The following is a 19,847-nucleotide window of genomic DNA, read 5'->3' on the forward strand; positions in this document are numbered from 1 at the left end:
CCACCTGCTGCTGCGTCGGCGGGAGCGGGAGGCGGGCCGGGCCAGGGCGCGCGGGTTCAGGTGCCCCTTGCCGCGCGGCCGCCGCTGCCCCCCTCCCCCCCACACCGGGGAAGCGCGTGGGGCCTGGGTGACATTGCGGGGCCCGGCGGCGCCCGGCTCATCAGCCCCTCAGAGAGATGCGCGCGCGACACGCTCCTTTTCCGGAACTTGATGAAAAGTTTTGTCCTTCAGAAGCGCGGGGCTCCCCGGCCGGCGGGGAGCTGGCGGGGCGCGCGCAAGCAGCCCTGCCGAGACCCCTCCACGTCGGGGTCCCTGACTCCCGACTCCCAGGAGCCTGTGCTCCGTGGAGCGGACATCGACCCCCGGAAGACTCCTCCACTTCGGGACCCTCTCCACCCGGGGAACCACCGAAACCGGGGCCCTTCCACCTGGGGTCCCCCCGCCCCGACTCCTGGGATGGAGCTCCTGACCCCATTTCTTGTTGGACCCGCTGTCGCTAGACCGCGGAACCCCCCCCCCCCAATCCCCAGACCCCCGTCCAGTCCAGGGACCCTCCTTTGGCCTCAGACACCCCCCGCCCTTTTCTGGGCCACAGACCCCTGTGTGCGGGGACCCTTCCCTGCGCGGAGCCTCCCTCCGCAGGCGGCGGCCCTCCCTGCTTGGGGAGCTGCGGTGAAGAAGTGGGTGAGTCCTTGGGGAGTTAGCCTCGCAGAAACGGGGGTGGGAGGGGGCTGGCCCCGCAGGCCCCAGGCTGGCCGGAGCCTTACCTGGCCAGAATCCCGTCACAGCACCATTTTCTCCAGGTCGCGTTGAAAGCTTGGCTTTGGAAAGTTCTCTGTGCAGAAGGCCCCAGGGCATCGGCCTCATTTGATGTACTGAGGCCTGCGGAGGAGGCTGGCGTGTTGGGCCCCTCCACTGCTGGCACCTGGCTGCCTTGGCTCCCTTTGTAGGAGGGTGGCATGGCACCCCGGTAGGTGCTGTGCTGGGCCTTACAGAGGGCGGGTCCTTGGCCAGAAGATCTGGCCATTACCAACCCGCGCCTCAAGTTTTCCTGTGACCGCTTCCCGACTTCGGAGCCCCCAGCTTCGTCGGGTATATTTGACCCCGTTAGATTGTGGGCTCTACCTGATCCCCAACCCTGATGAGAACCTGGCTGTACTTGGGACTCAGGGTTGTTGAGTGAATAATACACCCTTTGGGAAACATTAAAGGAGGTAAAGTAAGTGGTCCGGGGTCACCAAGCTGGGGAGCCAGACCCCTGGGCCTTGGTGTCCTCAGGGTCCCAGTGGGGTCTTGCCGAGCCCTTGGTTCTTTGCTGCTCTGGGCTCGCTTGGTGCTCCTGTAAAATCTGCCTCCAGCCCCACCCCCTCACATTTGACCTCAGTGCCTACCCTGGCTCCTGCTGATCCTGCCATTCCTCTCCACCCCCCCCCCCCCCCCCCCCCCCCCCCCCCCCCCCCCCCCCCCCCCCCCCCCCCCCCCCCCCCCCCCCCCCCCCCCGCCCCCCCCCCCCCCCCCCCCATCCAGCTCGCCAGCTCGTGAAGGCCTATCTTTCCTGCCTGCGTTTCCCCTCGCTTGTGTTCAGTTGAAGTTCTCTCTGACAGTGATGAGCATCGTGTTTCAGAATGTCTCCCCTGTTGGTCAAAGCTTCTGACCATCGTGTCCCCGGCCTCAACACGGGGCACGCCTGTCCGGCATCTGTGGGTGCCCGGAGAGCTTTGAGACCCTGGAGAAGATGTGCCGTCACCATAGGCCGTGACACGTAATACATAAGAGAAGATTTTAGGAAAATGAGAGCGGGTCATCGGTTCCTGTTTGTTTTGGGGCGGTCGTAAAGCGTCTGGGGCCGGCAGTGTTAAGAATCCTCGACCGCCAAGCTGAGGGACCTCAGGCGGACCAGCTGGGCTAATCAGCTCACTCTGCAGGTGGGGCGTTGAGGCCCAGAGCAGGTGTGAGATGTGAGCGACAGGAAGGAACGATACAGTGAGGCTTGGGGACACAGAGCCGCCGAGTCTGGATTTTGTTTATGCAAATAACTTACTAAAATAGCGGGCCTGAGCGGCTGGGCCTGTCTAGTCCCCACCCAGGAGGTGACAGCAGCCAGCGTCTCCTGACGTCCAGCCCGTGTCGGGGGTGATTCTGAAGGCTCCGTGTAGGTCTTGTCTGCTGCCGAAGGGGGTAGGCATTGTTCCCATGTACTACACGGAAATGGGGGTGCAGGGAAGGAAAACTATTCCAAGGTCACACAACTTGTAAGTGGAGGGGCCAGGATTTGAACCTGGGCAGTCTGCCCCCAGAGTCTGGATTATTTTGCCCCCTTGTGTATTTTATTTTTTAACAATTTTTTTTTTCTCAAAGTCTCACCCACAGACAAGTGTAAAAATTGTTAAGCATTTCGTTTACTGGTCATCACGAAGTTTAGGGGCTGCATTTGGAAACATTCCAGCAAGTCACGTGTGGGCTTTGATGTCAGCCCTGGTTTGAACCCAGTTTCTGTTGCTGTGTGACCTCACGGGACGCACTCAGCCTTTCCTAATCTCGCAGAGCCTTCGCGATGATTGGAGCGTGTGACAGCCCCTGGCATGTTCGGTGCATGGTGGCCGTGTAATGAACGGCCCTCTTATCCGTAATCGAGATGAAACGCTGTGTTGGTCTTGTCAAGTGGTCTGAATAGGCACTTACGGCGAGTCACTCCGGTATGTCACTCTCTGGAGCCGAAATAGCTTAGGGAAGTGGGGGAACCCGGCTCCCGCTGCCCATGCGTTGGAAGTCCTTAATTAACAACATTTCACCTATACCTTTGTAACATAACCACTTTTGTATTCTTTAATTTTTAGTTTTATTTTATTGTTGAGACAGAAACAGAGCATGAACGAGGGAAGGGCAGAGAGAGAGGGAGACACAGAATCGGAAGCAGGTTCGCACAGAATCTGAGCTGTCAGCACAGAGCCTGGCGCGGGGCTCGGGCTCACCAACCGCAAGATCATGACCTGAACTGAAGTCAGACGCTTAACTGACTGAGCCACCCAGGCGCCCCTTAACATAACCACTTTTGGGCAGTGAGAGTTAAGTGTCTTGCCTTTAGGGTTGTGAAGGCGCTTTTGGGACCGTCGACAGTTTTCCCCCAGTTTCCACCTGGCTTGCTGATGGGCCGAAGCTTATTTGAACAGCACTGCGTTAAACCCCAGGGATCTGAGGTTGCCGTGCACCTTCCGGAGGAATATATGGAGCTTTCAGGAAATTTGCTCGGACCGCCCCCTGGTGTGTCAGGGGGCCACGATGGTGCCTTGAACTCTTGGGGTTGCTGGGGAGGGGACAGATGGTGGGCGTGGACACTGAGCGCCGGGCCTCCCATACTAATGGATAACGCACACTAGCTCCCGTTAATGGTTAATGCCAAGGAGCCCGAGTTCCAGAACATCTTTGGCCTTTCCCTCCAGGGTCCTTTCTGTGGAAGCCACAGCACTGTGGCTGGTGTTCGTGGAGCCCCCAAGGAAGCAGGCGGATTCACACGGGAGATGCCACCTAGATCAGGGGGTTCTCCTTGGTGTTAGAACCTCCTCTCAGGAGCGCCTGGCTGGCTCAGTCGGAGGCGCGTGACTCTTAATCTCAGGGTCGAGAGTTTGAACCCCATGTTGGGTGTAGAGATTACTTAAAGAAAAAAAAGGGCCTCACTTTAGAGGCTGAACTACTGTCCTCCAGGGTCAAGGTGAAGGCCCAGCAGGGGGAGGGGTGCACCAGTCCTGCCAGGAGGCTGGTGGTGCCCCCAGACTTCTCCCCAGGAAGCATGAAGGACCCTGGGGGGGGGGGGGCTTGTGCAGAGTGACGTGGGGTGTTGGATGCAGACTCGGGTAGGGCCTTGCCCACCCAGCCGTGGCTCAGCCCGGCCTGTTCCCATCTGGATGACAGTTCCGGGAGGTCCCTGCTGTCCGCATTAGGACCGTGTAGGTGGCAAAGCCAACCCAGGGGCCTTGGAGTCACAGAAAAGTGGAGCCCTTGGGCACAGCACGGGCCTCAGTTTCCTCCTCTGTGCAAGGGGCTGACTCCTGGCACACAGGGCCGTGAGGGCTATGCAAACAGAATGGTGACGTTAGGGGCTTAGAACAGAACCTGGTACTCATTAAAGTGTAGTTTTAATGACGATCTGGGGGTGCTGGGTGCTGCAGACCTGGTCCTGCCCTCTTGAAACCTCAACTGTGTGACAGGTGCGTTCTCAGGCCACAGTTGACAGAGAGGAGCCGGAGCCTGTCTTCTCTTAAGATCAAGGACACCGAGGGGCGCCTGGGTGGCTCAGTCGGTTGGCCGTTTGGCTCTTGATTTCGGCTCAGGTCATGATCCCAGGGTCGTGGGATCCAGTTGGCCCCCACTTCCCTGCCCAGCTGAGTGAGAGGCAGCTTGGGATTCTCTCCCTCTGCTCCCCGCCCCCGCCCCCCTGGCTCGTGCTCTATGGAAAAAAAAGGTTTAAGGATACAGAGCAGGGCTGATGGGACGTCCGGCAGTCAAGGCGAGTGTGCCCTCCTCGGACGACCAGGGACAGCAGCAGTGTCCCTGGTGCTGACGGGGAGTGAGGAAGCCGCCCTCTGCAGCATCCAGAGAGGAACTGGGACAGGGTGGGGGCTACGGGGAGCAGAGGCCAGGGGCAGGAAGGAGCCGCAGGAGGAGGGCAGCCGGAGGGTGTCCCCGTGGACAGCAGCCGCGTTTCTCTCTGAAGGCCTCAGCGGGTGGAGGTTTTCCCGCCAGGGACGCAACCAAGGCATTTGGGGTTGGCCTTATAAGCTGTTTATTGGGGAAGACTTGGTCAAGACTTTGTGCCACTATTTTTTTTTAAGTTTTAAAAATATTTGTTTACTTTTAAGAGAGAGAGACAGAGTGTGAGTTGGGTGGGGGAGGCAGAGAGAAAGGGAGAGACAGAATCTGAAGCAGGATCCAGGCTGTGAGCCATTAGCACAGAACCTGATGCAGGGCTCGAACTCACAAACTGCGAGATCATGACCTGAGCGAAGTTGGACGCTGACCCGACTGAGCCCCCCAGGTGCCCCAGTGTGCCACCGCTTTTTAAAGAGAACAAAAGGGTAGCTTGGCTGGCTCGGTCTGTAGAGCCAGCGACTTTGTATCCCAGGGTCATGAGTTCAAGCCCCGGAGCCTACTTAAAAAAAAAAAACAACCAATAAAGAGAAGAAAATTAAACTGCTGTTCAAGAAGGACTTGTTTTCCAGAACCTCACTGGTAGAGCTGCCGTCCGCTCTCTGACTTGTCTTACAGACCTGGCCCTGGTGCGAGCAGGGTGTGCGAGTCCCTGGGGACACCTCCCCTCCTTGCTTGCTGCAGAACTCAGTTTTGTGACCGGTAGATAAAAGGCAGATGGTCTTGCTGTCTGGGAGGAAACAGGCTTCCTCGTATCTGTACTTGACGTTTTGTGTGTTTCTCCCTGGTCTGGGAGGGGCCGGCTCCTCCTCGGTCACCTTGTGTCACGTGCCTCCCAAGGCTGGCCGCCTGGGCCCGGGACGGAGTGGGGCTCTGGGAAGCAGGCGTCTCTTACTCTCCCAACCAGCCCGTGCAGACCAGGGTCGCCCGGTAGCGCAGTGGCCAGCCGTCGCTTGCTTGCTGTGTCTGTCGTCCGCGCAGGCTGCCCGGACTCGAAGGCAGGGATTTCCTTCCTCATCTTGTGACGTCCCTGCTCTTGAAGCATAACCCAGCTCTCAGCGGGTGTTTCTGGGTGGACCGTCCCTGAAACCTGCCCCCTGAGGACACAGCCGTTAGTACTGGTTAACTCAGCAAGTGGAGTTGTGAATCCTCAATTCACACCAGGCGCTCGGCCAGGCGGTGGCATCTGGAGCCTGCCAGCTTAGCGCCGTGCCTGCCTGAAGCTCAGAAGCCAGCAGAGATGAGGGAGCAGCTGTACATACTGTTGTCTGAGGGGTGTGGCTGAAGAGTCTAAGAGGAAGGGGGTCTGCAGCCCCCTGGGGGAGTAGAGGAAGGCTTCTCGGAGGAGTTGGTCTTGCAAGCGTGCGGTGTCTCCTTGTGGCACATGTGCCAGATCTCCAGGGGCGCCCATGGCCAAGCTGGGGAGGGCACCCGGGCAATGGGGCCACACGGCGGGGTGTGGAGAGGGGCGAGGCTGCCAAGGCTGGGCCGGGGCCCCTGTGCCAGCTCGGGGAATTCAGGCTGATCCTGTCTTTAGAGACCATGTGACTCGGAGGCCGGCCTCTGCAGCTGGCCGCCTGGCAGGCTTCCAGGGTCCACCCCACAGCCTCTCTGAGAAGCGGGCGCTTTGTTTTCTGCAGCCTCAGAAGGCAGGTGCCCTGGACTGTGGCTTCTGGTTTCATTGTCCCAGCGGCCCCAGGCGGAAGGGTCTGAGGACAGGTGGCCTTGGCTCTTGGGGGTTTGGTTTTAGAGTGTGTTGCAAACAGAAGTACGTTCTTGCTTTCAGGTTTATTTCCCTGAAGGCTGGCACCTTGTCTTGTGAGGTTTAAGGAACTTGGACTTGGAAGCAGTGGAGGCTTCGGGGGTCCTTCCTCTCCTCCCGAAGAGGCCCTCGTCCTGCCATCCAGCCCCCGGGGCTCCACTGGGCCTGCCGCGCTCCCCTTCCGCACGCTTCTACCGCTGCGACTCCGAGCAGGGACCCAGCGTTCACTCTGCGCGCTTGTCTTGTGCGCCTGACCGTTCTAGTCTCAAAACTTCAGTCTACTTACGTTTTTGGCAGGCACTTAGCTCTTCGCGTGGCTGAAGTAGAGGAAAAGCGCATTACGGGGCACCTGCTGTGGTCAGAGGTGGGCGCTGCCCACAGCTCCGTTTATTCGGAGCAGCTGTGAGTTTGTGCCGTTGGCCCTCTTCACTGCCAGGCGGGAGGGCAGCCTGGGCTCCGGAAGGGTGGCCCGTGTCCCCGTGGTGAGTGGCCGCTGGCCGGGCCACCAGGCGCTCAGCTCTGTTTGCGGTGAAGGCTTTCCCTGGCAACGCTGGCTTTTTGCCACTCGGGCCCATCGGAGTGTTGACGGTGTTTTGATAATTCTAGTAACTTTTTTTTTTTTCATTTTTTTTCCATAATATTTTATTGTCAAATTGTTTTCCATACAACACCCCGTGTAACTTTTGACATTGCCAGAGGTCAGCTCTCAACTGTGTGCTCAAAATGCCCCCAACCGCGCTTTCCTTTCAACTAACAAAACCTGTAGAAGTCTCAAGGTCTCTCTGTCTTCCTGTCGTGAGTCCTGTTCTTTCACGGGGCGGGAGTTCGGGATTCTCCTAGGGCAGGGTCTCAGGGTCCCAGAGTTTGCTGTGGCTCTGCCTGCAGGGGCTCGGGGCTCAGGGCGGGGGCTCTAGCCCCGGAAATTGAGGGCAGCGGGCACCGCGAGACACAGAGACTGTGTTCATGTGTGCCAAGGTGAGGCGCGGACCCTTGCGGAGAACGAAGTGAGTTCTTGCTCCACAGGTTAGAGAAGCACCATAGGCCACACGTTTATAATCTTATATGTGTATTAAAGTCTAATTTTGTATTTTTGTTTCAGTGTAGACCGGTGTGGTTCTGCCTAAGAAAATTTGACCGTTGATTTATCATCATGATTAAATCACCCTCACTCACTGGGCCCGATGTCTATACGTAGCTCAGTCTGCTTTTGATGCCTCCCTTCATGCTTCTTTTTTTTTTAATGTTTTATTTATTTTTGAGAGAGAGAGAGAGACAGTGTGAGCAGGGGAGGGTTGGAGAGAGAAGGTGCCACAGAATCAGAAGACAGGCTCCAGGCTGATGTGGGGCCCAAACCCACGAGCCGTGAGATCATCACATGAGCCACAGTCGAACACTTAACCAGCTGAGCCACCCAGGTGCCCCTCCCACCACGCTTCTATTTTGGCTCCAGTGCTGCAGGGGCTGGCCGGTTCCTTGCGCTTCTGGGAGGGAAGGCGGTCAACCCCGCCCCCTGCTTTGCTTCTGGTGAATTTGCTTTTGCTGTGTAGACGTGGTGAAGGGGCCACGCTTCCAGCAAGGGGTCAGGAAGGCCCAGGGACCCCCAAAAGGGGCTGGTGACCGTTGTTGCTGTCATGCTTCAGAACCTTCCCCCGCTGCCTCTTTCATGATGGCCACTACCCTCAGAGCGCCTTCGGAACACTTTCCTCCTGGTACTTAATTCTGCCCAGGCAGTCCAGTGGGCTGGGGTCAGAGCCCAGGGCAAGTCCTGTTGGAACCCGAGAAAGTGCCATTCTTTACATTGTTCTATGCCATGGATCAGATTTCAGTAACCCCACCAGATTCCTTTGGTTTTGACATTTTGTTTTGTTTATTTTATTGTTTTTTAAAATTTAGTTTTGACAGAGAGGGAGAGAACATGAGTGGGAGAGGGGCGGAGAGAGGGAGACGGACGATCCGAAGCGGGCTCTATGTTGTCAGCACAGAGCCTGACGCGGGGCTCCAGCTCGCGGACCGTGAGATCGTGACCTGAACTGAAGCCGGGTGCTTATCTGACTGAGCCCCCCGGGTGCCCCTATTATCTCTCAGGTTTTAAAGGACAGCGGACGGCCTGATCCCCTCCGCCAGGGTTCTCGGTTTCCCGGGGGCTGTGCTGTCCCGGCCTGCGCACCTGCCGCCGCGTCATTCCCACCCGGTCTTGGGCCAGAGGACCGTGGGCAGGTGTGGGCGTCACCGGCAGCTCGGACTCTTGTCACCCGAGTCTTTATTGTAGGTCCACGCCTTTGTTTTCCCATCTTGACGATGTGTCTTCCCCGAAGCAGCCTCTGACCTGGCTTTTGACAGCCGCACACTGAGCTGTCCGTCCGCAGGGGTTGGCCCATTTTGGGGTCAGTCCCAGCTCTGCCACCAAGGGACACTGTGATCTCGAGCCTGTTTAGTAACCTCTGAGCCTGGGTTCCCTCCATGGTGACCGGTGATGCGCTCCGCCTCGCTGCATCGTGGAGGCCGTGGCTGACGTGGGGGCATCTAACTGCCCACGGCACAGTTGATCTTGTGTCCTGTCTTGGTGGCGACATTTTGATTTGTGTGCTGTCTCAGAATAAGTAGAACTTGATTACCTTTGGGCTGTGAATTCATGTTCCTTTTTTTTTTAGCGTTTATTTATTTTTTTTGAGGTTGGGCGGGGGGGCGGAGAGCAGGGGAAGGGCGGGGAGAGAGACTCCCAAGCACACTCCGAGCTGCCAGTGCAGAGCCCGACACAGCTCACAAACCGTGAGAGCACGACCTGAGCCGAAACGGGGAGTCAGACACTTAACTGACAGAGCCACCCAGGCGCCCCACGAATTCACATATCTGTGATGGAGGAATTCTGTTTAGCATTAAAAAAACAAAACAAAACATGAAAACCAGGCAGCCCTCTCTCCCTGCCGGACCTGCCCTCATGCCCCGGGGTTGTCCTGGGGGTCAGACGTGTGACTGGGGCGGTGCTGGTGATGATGAGGAAGGGGTGTGTTTAAGTGTATTTACCTCAGGTGTACGTAGCCTTTGTTGGGGTTATCGTCCTGTTACTTCATATCCTGGTGACTACGCTAAAACTCTAGCTTCTGGTCCCAAACTAAAACTTGTGCACGTAGGGCTTTTCTCAAGGACCCCTCGTAGAAGGGACATCAGAACATTCGAGCCACGCACGAGCAGAGTGGCGTCTTAGGCTTTTATAGCCACGCTCTTAATCTCCCGGTTTTGTGTGTTTCTAGTTTCTCCTGGGACCAAGATGACTGATGGAAACCTCTCCACGTCTGCGAATGGCGTAGCCTTGCTGGGCGTTCTGGAAGGCCGGCCCGGAAACCACGTTCCGGACCTGCAGCAGCTGAGTCTCAAGGCCCCCAGGCCCCTCCCGTTGCCGGAGAACGGGCCCAAGCCGAAAGCCGGGCCCGTGGAGGATCGGCACAGCCTTCAGTCCGTGGACTCGGGCATTCCTACCCTCGAGATCGGGAACCCGGAACCCGTGCCCTGCAGTGCGGCCCACGTGAAGAGGAAGCCGTCCGAGTCGGGGGCGGTCCCCGAGCGGGCCTGCCAGAGCGCGTGCCCGCTGCCGTCCTACACGCCGCCGGCCTCGGGCGCCGCCGAGTGGGAGCGGGGCGTGCGCAGGTCGTCCACCTTCCCCAGGACGGGCTACGACGCGGCCGAGCCCTACAGCCCCGCCGGCAAGGCCCTGAGCCGCAGCGACGATGTGTCCGTGTGCAGCGCGTCCAGCCTGGGCACGGAGCTGTCGGCCACGCTGTCCGGCAGCACAGAGGACATCTTGGACCTTGTGGTCACGAGCAGCTCCAGCGCCATCGTGACCCTGGAGAGCGATGACGGCCCGCGGTTCACGGACGTCACCTTGGGCTCCGCCGGGGAGGCCCGGGCACCGTGCCGGCAGGACCGTGTCGGCGGCGCTGAGGACGGCAGCAAATCGAAAATACTGGGGCCGTTTAGTAACTTCTTCACCAGGTAACACCGCCTTTGTCTCTGCGGGGTTGAGCCGCACCGTCCTCACCAGGCCGGCCCTGGGGCACGCAGGCCACCGTCCTTCCCCGGCGGCCCGGGGTCTCCTGGGTGTGCGTGGGGCTATGTGTCTGCGCCCTCGCCGCCACCTGTCACTTCTGTGTCCCGCCCTGGCGCGCTTGCACGGTTCATTGTCCCCTCCCCCGCCCCCGGCCTCTGACCTGCTGTGGCTGTGGGCGATCCACACCCGGTCAGCAGCTTCCTTTGTCAGCCTCGTCCCCCAAAGGGCCTTCTGTGCTAATGACTCGGGGCTCCCAGGCTGAGCACAGGGTGCCCACAGCGGGGCCAGGCTTGGACCTAATAACCCACATTTCCACCTCCGGCCTCACTGCCTCTGCGGGCACCCCTGGCCGCTGGGCCCCCGCAGGGCTGTGCTCTGGCGGCCCCGGCCTGCTGCCAGGGTGTGTGCGGTCCCGGCACCAGAGCCCCCGCTCTCCCACTTGGGTCAGGACCAGGCCGCGCAGGTGCCCCAGCCAGGGCTGCCGGCCTGTGGGCACGACTCACAGAGGCCCTGATGCTTGTCAGTGCTCTCATGGTTTTGTCCAGCCGGTGTGTATGTCCGACCCCCCGCCCTGCTCTGCCCCCGGCGTTGTCACAGGCGGTGGCTGTGGGGAGGGCTCGTGGGCTGCGGTGGTGGGCTGGGACCCATCCATGTCTGTCTGTCACTCGGCTGGGAACCCCCTAGCTGCATGCTGTGAGGAAGGGCACAGGGGCTTCAAGAGAGGGTGTGCAGGGGAGCAGGGCTGCAGGAGAGGGTGTGCAGGGGAGCAGGGCTGCGGGAGAGGGTGTGCAGGGGAGTGGGCTGCGGGAGAGTGGTGTGCAGGGGAGCAGGGCTGCGGGAGAGGGTGTGCAGGGGAGCGGGCTGCGGGAAAGGGTGTGCAGGGGAATGGTGGCCTCCCCAGCGGCTTGTTGTGTGGGCTCTGGGTGCAGTTCTGCAGTCCACCCCAGCCACCCTCTGACTGTGCTGCTCCAGCAAAGCCCATGTGGGACACCTCGTGGTCCTGCATGTCCCTTTGAGGTGCAGTGCCGTGCTGGCCAGAGCCGCCCAGAGACTAATGTGACTGTGGGCGCCGGTGGTGACTCACGGCCGCATCCGCTGCCTCGTCCGCGGTGGGGCGTCTGGCCTGAGGCTGGGCCCAGACTGGAGGGAAAAGGCCTTAGGCGCAGCTGGGGTTCCCGGGACACCTCTTCTTCCCGACATGCGCACAGACAGGCGTCCAACCACCCCAGGTAGCATCCCTGGTCCCAGAGCTCCGGAGAACTCGGTATCCAGGACTGCTGCAGTGGGAGGAGCCCAGGAGCTGGGGGGAGCCGGTCGCGGTCCCTTCTGAGCCGTAGCCCTAAGTCAGTTGCGGTTCAGATCCATGTGGCTGAGCTGTTCTCTTCACTCACGTCGTGGTTTCCAGCATCTCCTGTCCCTAGATAGCACTTGGGGGCCCGTTGCCCGTGGCTCCCAGGACCCGTCCCAGAACTCCAGAACCCGGACCTCAGGGGAAGGGCTTGGAGCCCGGCTCTCAGAGCCACGTGGGGTCCTAGGCAGGTTCGGGAAACCCGGTTAGAAAGGGGGGTGGCTGGGAGGCAGCACAGGAGAGAGCTGAGCTTGGGATCTGACGGACCCGCGCCCACACCCTGGCTGTGCGGCCCCGAGCCAGCTGCTGGACGTCTCTGCGTTCATTTTCTCGGCTCTAAGATGGCATTAGAAAGCGCCCAGCGCGCGAGGCCCGTTTCGCTGCTGAGTCCAAGGTGCTGTCACGAGACCGACGTCAGGTGGTAGCCGTGGGGCGACCCGGCTGCACGCGGAGAGGGAGGCCTCCGGCGTCAGGTGCTCACCAGGCCGCCGGGACTGCGCCTCGTCCGCAGCCCCGTCTCGCCGTGCTGGAGCCTCTCATCCTCTCGCTGTGGATCGTGCCTGAAGCTGCTTTTTTTTTTTTTTTTAAATTGGACGTGTAGGTGACCTACAGTGTCAGGTTGATTTCAGGTGTGCAGGGGCGTGATTGGACATTCACACGCGTCACTGACCGTCGAGGTGACTCTCACTGCGGTCTGTCACCACACGGAGCACTCACCTGGTCCTGGCTTTGACGTATCCCCCGTGTCGTGTATCACATCCTTCTGTCTGATTTATTTTATAACCGGAAGTCGGTACCTTTTGTTCCCCTCCCCCGCTTTGCCCGTCCTCCACCGCCTTCCCACCAGGGAGGCACCTGCGCCTGTTTCTGTTGTGTTTGTTTTGTTTTCCTGCGTTCATGTGTGAGTGAGGTGAGACAGTGTGGCCGAGCTACAGTTTCTTGAAAATCTGTCATAACTTGGTGCCACGGAGACCGAATGTCTTCTCTTTGTTTTGTTCTTTGCCTCTTGTCTCCTTACCCCTTCAACGCATTTTTTTTGTAAAGTTTATGTATGTACGTGTGGGCTCGAACTCCCGACCCCAAGCCCAAGAGCCAGCCAGGCGCCCCCTCTCTTACCCTCTGGACGGCCGTCCCGTTATTGTGAGCCACCCTTACGTACGTTTGGGAAGCAGGTGAGATGTTCAGGACAAATGGGTCCAAGGATGCAATGCCATGTGCCGAGTCTGTGGGTTTGGTGTGAGGCAAAAGCGTTGGAGTTTCAGTCTAGGGTTCCCTTGAGGGGAAAAGGGTTCTGCGCCAAAAATGTTTGGAACCCACCCCCCACTTTACAGGCCACAGAGACGGCCTGGTGCACAGGACTGTGTGAGGTGTGTGGAGGGCAGGGCTGGTCGGTTGGGGTTTGCAGCCCAGGCGTCTGAGTCCTTCTGTTCCCCATTGTGTCCCCTGCGCCCAGGCGCCTTCCTTTACCCCAGCGCCTGTCTGTCCCCTTGTCCTCACGGAGCCGCTTCCCAGGAAGTCGGAGGGGGAAGTGGAGGCGGTATCGTGGGAGGCTGGTTTTGGAGGATGGGGCTCCGAGGAAGGGGTGGACCCAGTCCCGGAGCTTGTGGCCTGAGGCAGCAGCCCTGCGGGTGGCCCTGACTGCTTGGTGAGGGCGGCTGAGTGATACAGGAGCGGAGAAGCCGCAAGAGGGCAGGCCGGCCCGACCCCAGGGACCCCAGGGACCCGGCTCCCTTCCTTCCTTGGTCCCTTCTTCGTCCAGCCAGTAGGAGGCGGCGCTGCTGTGGATTCCGCCCTGGTCCTCACTGAGCTCACAGCTGCGGGGGACACAGGCCAGACACGCGGGGGCGGGGCGGGAGTGCCGCCACAGGGGTGTGAGCGTGCGAGCCTGTGCGGGTGCTGAGTTCAGGTGTGGGTGCGGGAGGCAGACTGGCTGGGTTCCCTGTGAGCTCCACTCAAAAGCCGTGTGACTTCGGGGAAGTTATGTTATTCTGTTCTTTCTGTTCTTTTTTTATTAATGTTTACTTATTTTTTGAGAGAGACGGAGGAGGGGCAGAGAGAGGAAGACACAGAATCGGAAGCAGCTCCAGGCTTTAAGCCATCAGCACAGAGCCCAATGCAGGGCTCGAACTCATGAACCCACGAGATCATGACCTGAGCTGAAGTTGGATGCTTAACCGACTGAGCCCCCCAGGCGCCCCTCCTTTCGAGGGGGACTTAAAACTACATAAGGTTAGAGATCAGATAGGTAAGGCACACGGCACGCTTCCGGATACTTTGTACATAGTAGTAATCTATGATTCTGACACAAACGTTACCATTTTTTTAAGTTCACTTATTTTGAGAGAGAGCTTACATGCTTGCATGCCCCATGTGGGACGGGCAGAGAGGGAGGGAGAGAGAATCCCAAGCAGGGGCCCAAACCCACGAACCGTGAGATCATGACCCTGAGCCGAAATCAAGAGTTGGACGCTCAACCCACGGAGCCACCCATGCGTCCCGTAAATACTGTCATTTTTGAAATATGTTTTGCTAGAGTTTTCTTTAGTTCTGACCCTAACACCATGCTTCAGTCAGAAGTCTTCACGTCCGGATCTCTGCGCTGCTGCTTTGACGGGGTGCGCGGCGGGCGCTGGCCCTGCGGGGGACACCATGGCAGCTCTGCGGCCTCTGCCCACCAGATGCCCAGAGCGCGTCAGGCGCCACGGCCACACACTGCCGTGGCCCTGGGGAGGGGAGGGGGGCCGGGCCGAGTCAAGGCCACCCAGCCCTTGGGAACCACTGGCTCCTGGGCTCTGAGGGCTCTGAGTGTTGGTGCTCGGGTCCATGAAGGCCCTACAGTTTCAGCAGGAGCCTCGTCTTGCTGGGAGGGAGGGGCTGGTGGGGGTTCTGTGAGTCGGGGGTGTTGTTGCGGTGTTTCTGCAGACGCCTGGGCGGCAGAGGGGAGAGGAAGTCCTTAGCGCTTGTCCACAGGAGGGGGGTTGTTTCTGTGAAGCCAGGGGCTTACGGCCGCTGATCTGTGCTGGCCTGGGAGGTGGTAATCAGCTCCGGGCACTCACAGCATCTCCTGGGCGGCTCTGTATGCAGCTGTCCTCGGAGGTGACCCGGGGTCAGATGCTTGGACCGCACCGGAGGCGCGGGACGCAGGGGGCGTGGGGAGAGGGGCAGCTTGCGGGTGGCGGGGCTGTGCTGCGCCTGGCTGCTTTTAAAGACCCATAACGTTGCCTTTGTCTGGCCTGCCTCCCGACTGGCTGAGGGCCGCTTGGGGGCACAGGCGGCACCCCCTGAATCATCACAGGGGCGAGGAGACACAGGGTTGACCTGTGTGACCTCGGGGACCCCCCCCCCGCCTCTGTGGTCCCCGTGCATGCCGGGCGGTGAAGAGCGGACGGGGAGACCTTGGGGAGACCGTGGGAGCGAGGCCGTGGGCGGGGCAGAGCCCGGCTTGCGGATGGCCCCTCCTGCCTGCGCTCCGCTTTTGTTGGCGTTTCACGTGAGGTCTCGCCTTTCCTAGGCGCCTGCTCTGTGGGAGGATGTGAAAGCGTTGTTTTAAGAAAAATAAATCTTGGGGCACCTGGGTGGCGCCGCCAGTTAAGAGTCCGACTTCGGCTCAGGTCATGAGCTCAAGCCCCGCGTCAGGCTCTGTGCCGACAGCTCAGAGCCTGGGGCTGCTTCGGATCCTGTGTCTCCCCCTCTCTCTGCCCCTCCCTGCTCATGCTCTGTCTGTCTTTCTCAATAAATAATAAGACATTTTGAAAAAAGGAAAGGAGATGTTGAAGGCACCTTGACTTGGAGTGACTGCGTTCAGCTAAACTTTCAGTCCTGTGCTGCTCTGGCCTTTGGGGATCTGATCGTTTGGAAGGGGGTAGGAGCCGTGCTGAGGAAGGAGTGTGGCCCTTGCTTGCTCTTTCGAGAGGTGAGCTTGTGTCCCGGCGGGGTGGGTACACTCGAGAGGCCCGTGCCGGCCGGCACCCCCGGAGCCTGCCCGCCCTGTTCTCAGCGCCGTGGCATGGCTGCCGTCCTTGGTCTCCGCCGCCACAGGAGAGAGTGGGGGGGGGGTAGGTGGATCCCCCCAGGCACCTTCCGTCCAGGCCACGTTCCTTCCAGTGGCAGCCAGAGCTAGAAGTGTGTGTCCTCCAGCCCCTCGGACCTGGGGTTCTGGATGGGAACTGGGCCCCTTAGAGCAGTGTGAGGCAGGAGGGGCAGAAGGCAGTGCTCTTCCCCCTTGGCTGTTTTCTCCCCAAACAGCGAGCCTAGCGACAGATGTGCGGGGGCCTTTCCGACGCGCCAGCCGGGGCCCGTTTCGTGGCTGGGAGAGGCAGCCGCGGGGGAGGGCTGGGGACCGGGGTGGGTCCCCGTCCCGCTGCATCCCTGCATCCCGTGGTTCCGGCGGCAGCTTCCACGCGGGAGCTGTGCAGGGAGCTGCTCCTGGGGGCCCAGCTTAGAGCCAGCTCCTTGAGGCCTCACTCGGATTCCTTGAGGCCTCACTCGGATTTTGAAATCATCCGAATCCTTGAGTTAGATCCCTTTCTGCTCTAAATTTGTGGAGTAGGTTTTGTATCCTGCACTGAAAGCTGCTAGATGTAGGTGAGTGCCACAGTCATTCTTCGTTGTGGGTGAGGAAACCGAGGCAGGGTGGTTCAGTAGCTCAGCGTGGCCACGGCGCAGGGTTTGGGTTTCTAGTCTGGAAAACAGAGAGACGCCCACGGTCACAGGGAGGACGTACAGGTGGGCAGGACGCACCGGGCACCTGGGCGGCATCTCACTGTCTGTGTGCTTTGTTGATTTCTGCCTGACTATACCTTTCTGTTACTTTGACCATCTTAGAATAGCGTGTTCCCTTGCTGACATTCCTGGTGGCTCTGAGCTGCTGCTCGGGTTCACGGGACACAGCTGCTGGCGTGTGGGTGACGCCCACCCCTGGTGTGTGGGTACATACCACTGACATTCCTGGGCAAGAGCGCTGGTTGGCGATGCCTGGACCTGCTGTTGGCTGGGCTTGGGCAAGGCGGGCACTCCACCCGGGGCTCAGCGGGCTTGTGTGCAAGGCCCCTGCCTTACAGAGCTGGGGCCAGGGAAGCGACCCGGGTGCCGAGCTCGGAGTGCTGGCAGCGAGGGAAGCCACAAGATACGAGCCTCGGCAGACTGGTCCTGGAGGCCACCGTCTAAGTCCCTGTGCAGCGTGGTGGTCACCGCCCTGATTTACCCAGTGCCTGCAACGCCCTAGGCCCGGTGCGAGGCCCTAAGATGCGCTTCTCGTTGTACGTTTCCCCCAAGGAATATTTCCAAGGCGCCTGCCAGGTGCCAGGGCTCTGTTCGAGGTGCTCGGGGTCCGTCTGTGCACAAGATGAAGACACTTGTCCTTGAAGAGGGAGGGAGGCGGTGATACCTGGACGCAGGTGTGGCCCCGATTCAGTGCCGTGGGGAAGGTGAGGCAGCAGAGGCTGGAGAGGGCGGGCTGTAGAGTAGGCTGGTCAGCGCAGGCCACCCACGCGGTGCCCGTTGGGTGCGTGGGGTGGGGAGAGACTGACGCAAAGACGAAGGAGGCGAGGAAGGTGACCAGGCAGACACCCGGCAGAGCAGAGTCCCAGGCAGGGGACGGCCCCGGCTGGCTGGTGCAGTAGAGGCACAGCACAGAGGCCGGTGTAACAGACTGAGCGAGCAATGGGGAGGGTGGAGGGCAGGGCGGGGGGACTGCCCCGTCCGGGCCTGTGGGCCAGTGTAGGGCTGCCTTTGGCTCAGTGGGGGGGGGGGGCAGCTGCGGAATTTGAGTGGAGGAGATGGACTAATTGTGTACTAGTTTGTTGCGTGACAGATGACAAATAACGAGGTATTTAGTGGATTAATACAGCATCAGTGGTCTGTCATCACGTGGATGGGTTCTCTTTCAGGGTCTTACGGGATGAAACCAAGGTAATGACCAGTGGATGGGGATCTAGAGGCTTGAGTAAGGAACTGTGTGTGTCCAGGTTCAAGTCTGGTTATTGGCAGAATTCTGCTCTTTGTGGATTTAGGGCTGAGTCCTCAGATCCTTGGTGGCTGGGGCTGCTCCCAACTCCCAGATGCCTCTCATGTTCCTCGCCATGGCCCCTGAGTCCTCAAAGCCAGTAACAGAGAATGTCCCCTGTGTAGGATCCTTCTCACCCTTTGAGTCTCTTTGTCCTAGTTGAGCTGCAGTTGGCTTTTAAGGGCTCACTGATGAGCTAAGGCCAGCCCAGTGACTGTCCTACCACATTCACAGTTTATGCCCACGTGGAGGGGGAGGGGAGGACTTGGGGGCAGCCTGGTGTCCTGGACGCCGGGAGGTGAGGACGCGCCGGCCGGGAGGAGGTGAGGTGGGGGCAGTGTGGATGGACTTTGAGAAAGAGCAAGAGGAGAGAAGTGGCTAGCAGCGAGCACAGATGGGTGTGGACAAATGGGGTGACAGCTGGAGGAAGACGTGCTGTGAGTTCCTTTCTCTTTTTTAAGTTTGGAGAAATAGGGGTGCCTGGGGGGCTCCGGCTCAGGTCATGATCTCCTGTGAGTCCGAGCCCCGCGTCGGGCTCTGTGCTGACCGCCCATGGAGCCTGGAGCCTGGAGCCTGCTTCCGGTTCTGTGTCTCCTTCTCTCTCTGCCCCTCACCCACTCTCACTATGTCTCTCTCTTCCTCAAAAATAAATAAACATGAAGAAGAAAAAAAGTAGTTAAGGGTCGGGGTGGACCATCCCGGAGAGATCGGAACCCACGGGGCTTGTGTGACGCGTGTCCCTCGGGGGCATCTGAAGGAGCGGGAACCGGTGCTCACGTCGGGAAACTGGTGGAATCATCTAGATTAACAAGCGGTAAAGCAGGGGCGTGGGCAAGGATGCTGGAGGACGGCTGTGCCGGGGGGTCTGCGGGAGCCCCGCCTCCTCTTTCTTAGAGCCTGTGGACCACTTGACTGTTTTCAGCGCTGCTTCGTTCTTTTTCTGTGTGTGACCGTAGACTTTCATTCCAACGATTTCCTTTTTTTAGTAGACTTTATTTTTTCAGAGCAATTTTACATTCACAGCAAAATTAAGCAGAAAGTGCAGAGTTGGGGTGCCTGGCTGGCTCATTCGGTAGAGCATGTGACTCTTGACCACAGGGTCATGAGTTCAGTCTCCATATTGGGTGTGGAGCCTACTTAAGAAAAAGAAAAAGAAAGTGCAGAGTTCCCGTATGATCCCCATCTGCGAACACAGTCACAGCCCGCCCCCCCCCCCCATTATCCACATCACTTAACCCACATGGACACATCGTCCTCACCCAGAGCCCCCAGTCCGCATCAGGGTCACGCTCGGCATTGTGCCTTCCGTGGGTGTGGATGAACGCGCAGTGACACGTATCCGTCATTTTCGTGTCACACAGAGTAGTGCTGCCTGCGCCCCCTCCCCCCACAGACGCCTGGCAACTCCTGATCTTCGTCCTGTCTCCATGGTTTTGTCTTTCCCCGAAGGTCCTGGAGCCACAGTCCTAACAGTGTAGCCTTTTCACGTTGGTTTCTTCCATTTACTGATGCGGGTGTAAGGTCCCTCCCTGTCTTTCACGCCGTGATGAAGCTCCTTGCTCTGTAGCCGTAAGGAGAATCTCACTGTCTGGACCGGACCCCTAGCTTTCCGTCCTCTCGGTTCCTTCCAAGATTGAGCCGTCACAGATAAGGCCACTGTAGATACCAGTGTGCGAGTTCGCGGGTTTTCAGCCCTTTGGGTAAATCCAAGGAGCCTGACTACTGGATTGACTTTGAGAGAATGTTTATTTTCCTAAGAACCTGCCAAACTGCCTTGCAGCCGCTGCCCCGCTCTGCGCCCTGTCCACAGCGAGCGGGCTTCGTGCTGCCGTGGGCCGTGTGGTCCTCTGCTGACCGTGAGGACAAGGGTGGGCCGGCGGGGGGGAGCAGGTGCAGGGGAGGTCGTAGTGGTGGTGGCACACGAGGAACCGGCCGGGGAAGCTGGATTGCAGGGGTGGGGGGTGGGGTCTGGCTCTGTGGTGGGAAGGTTTGGGGGGGTTACGTGTGCTGGGCACAGGTGTGCATGGGGGGTGCGGGTGAAATT

At 59.5% G+C, this 19,847-nt stretch overlaps 1 protein-coding gene across 1 annotated transcript in view; it reads left to right on the plus strand.

Moving 5' to 3' along the window:
• TBC1D14 (TBC1 domain family member 14) overlaps positions 1 to 19,847 on the plus strand; it is a 107,834-nt gene that overhangs the window by 8,759 nt on the left and 79,228 nt on the right. Inside the window, exon 3 of the mRNA XM_029952520.1 lies at positions 9,658 to 10,396. Within this exon, the coding sequence (XP_029808380.1) occupies positions 9,658 to 10,396 (739 nt within the window). The remainder of the gene's footprint in view (positions 1 to 9,657; positions 10,397 to 19,847) is intronic.

The sequence above is a fragment of the Suricata suricatta genome, chromosome 1, assembly GCF_006229205.1.
Source record: "Suricata suricatta isolate VVHF042 chromosome 1, meerkat_22Aug2017_6uvM2_HiC, whole genome shotgun sequence".
In the NCBI taxonomy this organism is placed as follows: domain Eukaryota; kingdom Metazoa; phylum Chordata; class Mammalia; order Carnivora; family Herpestidae; genus Suricata; species Suricata suricatta.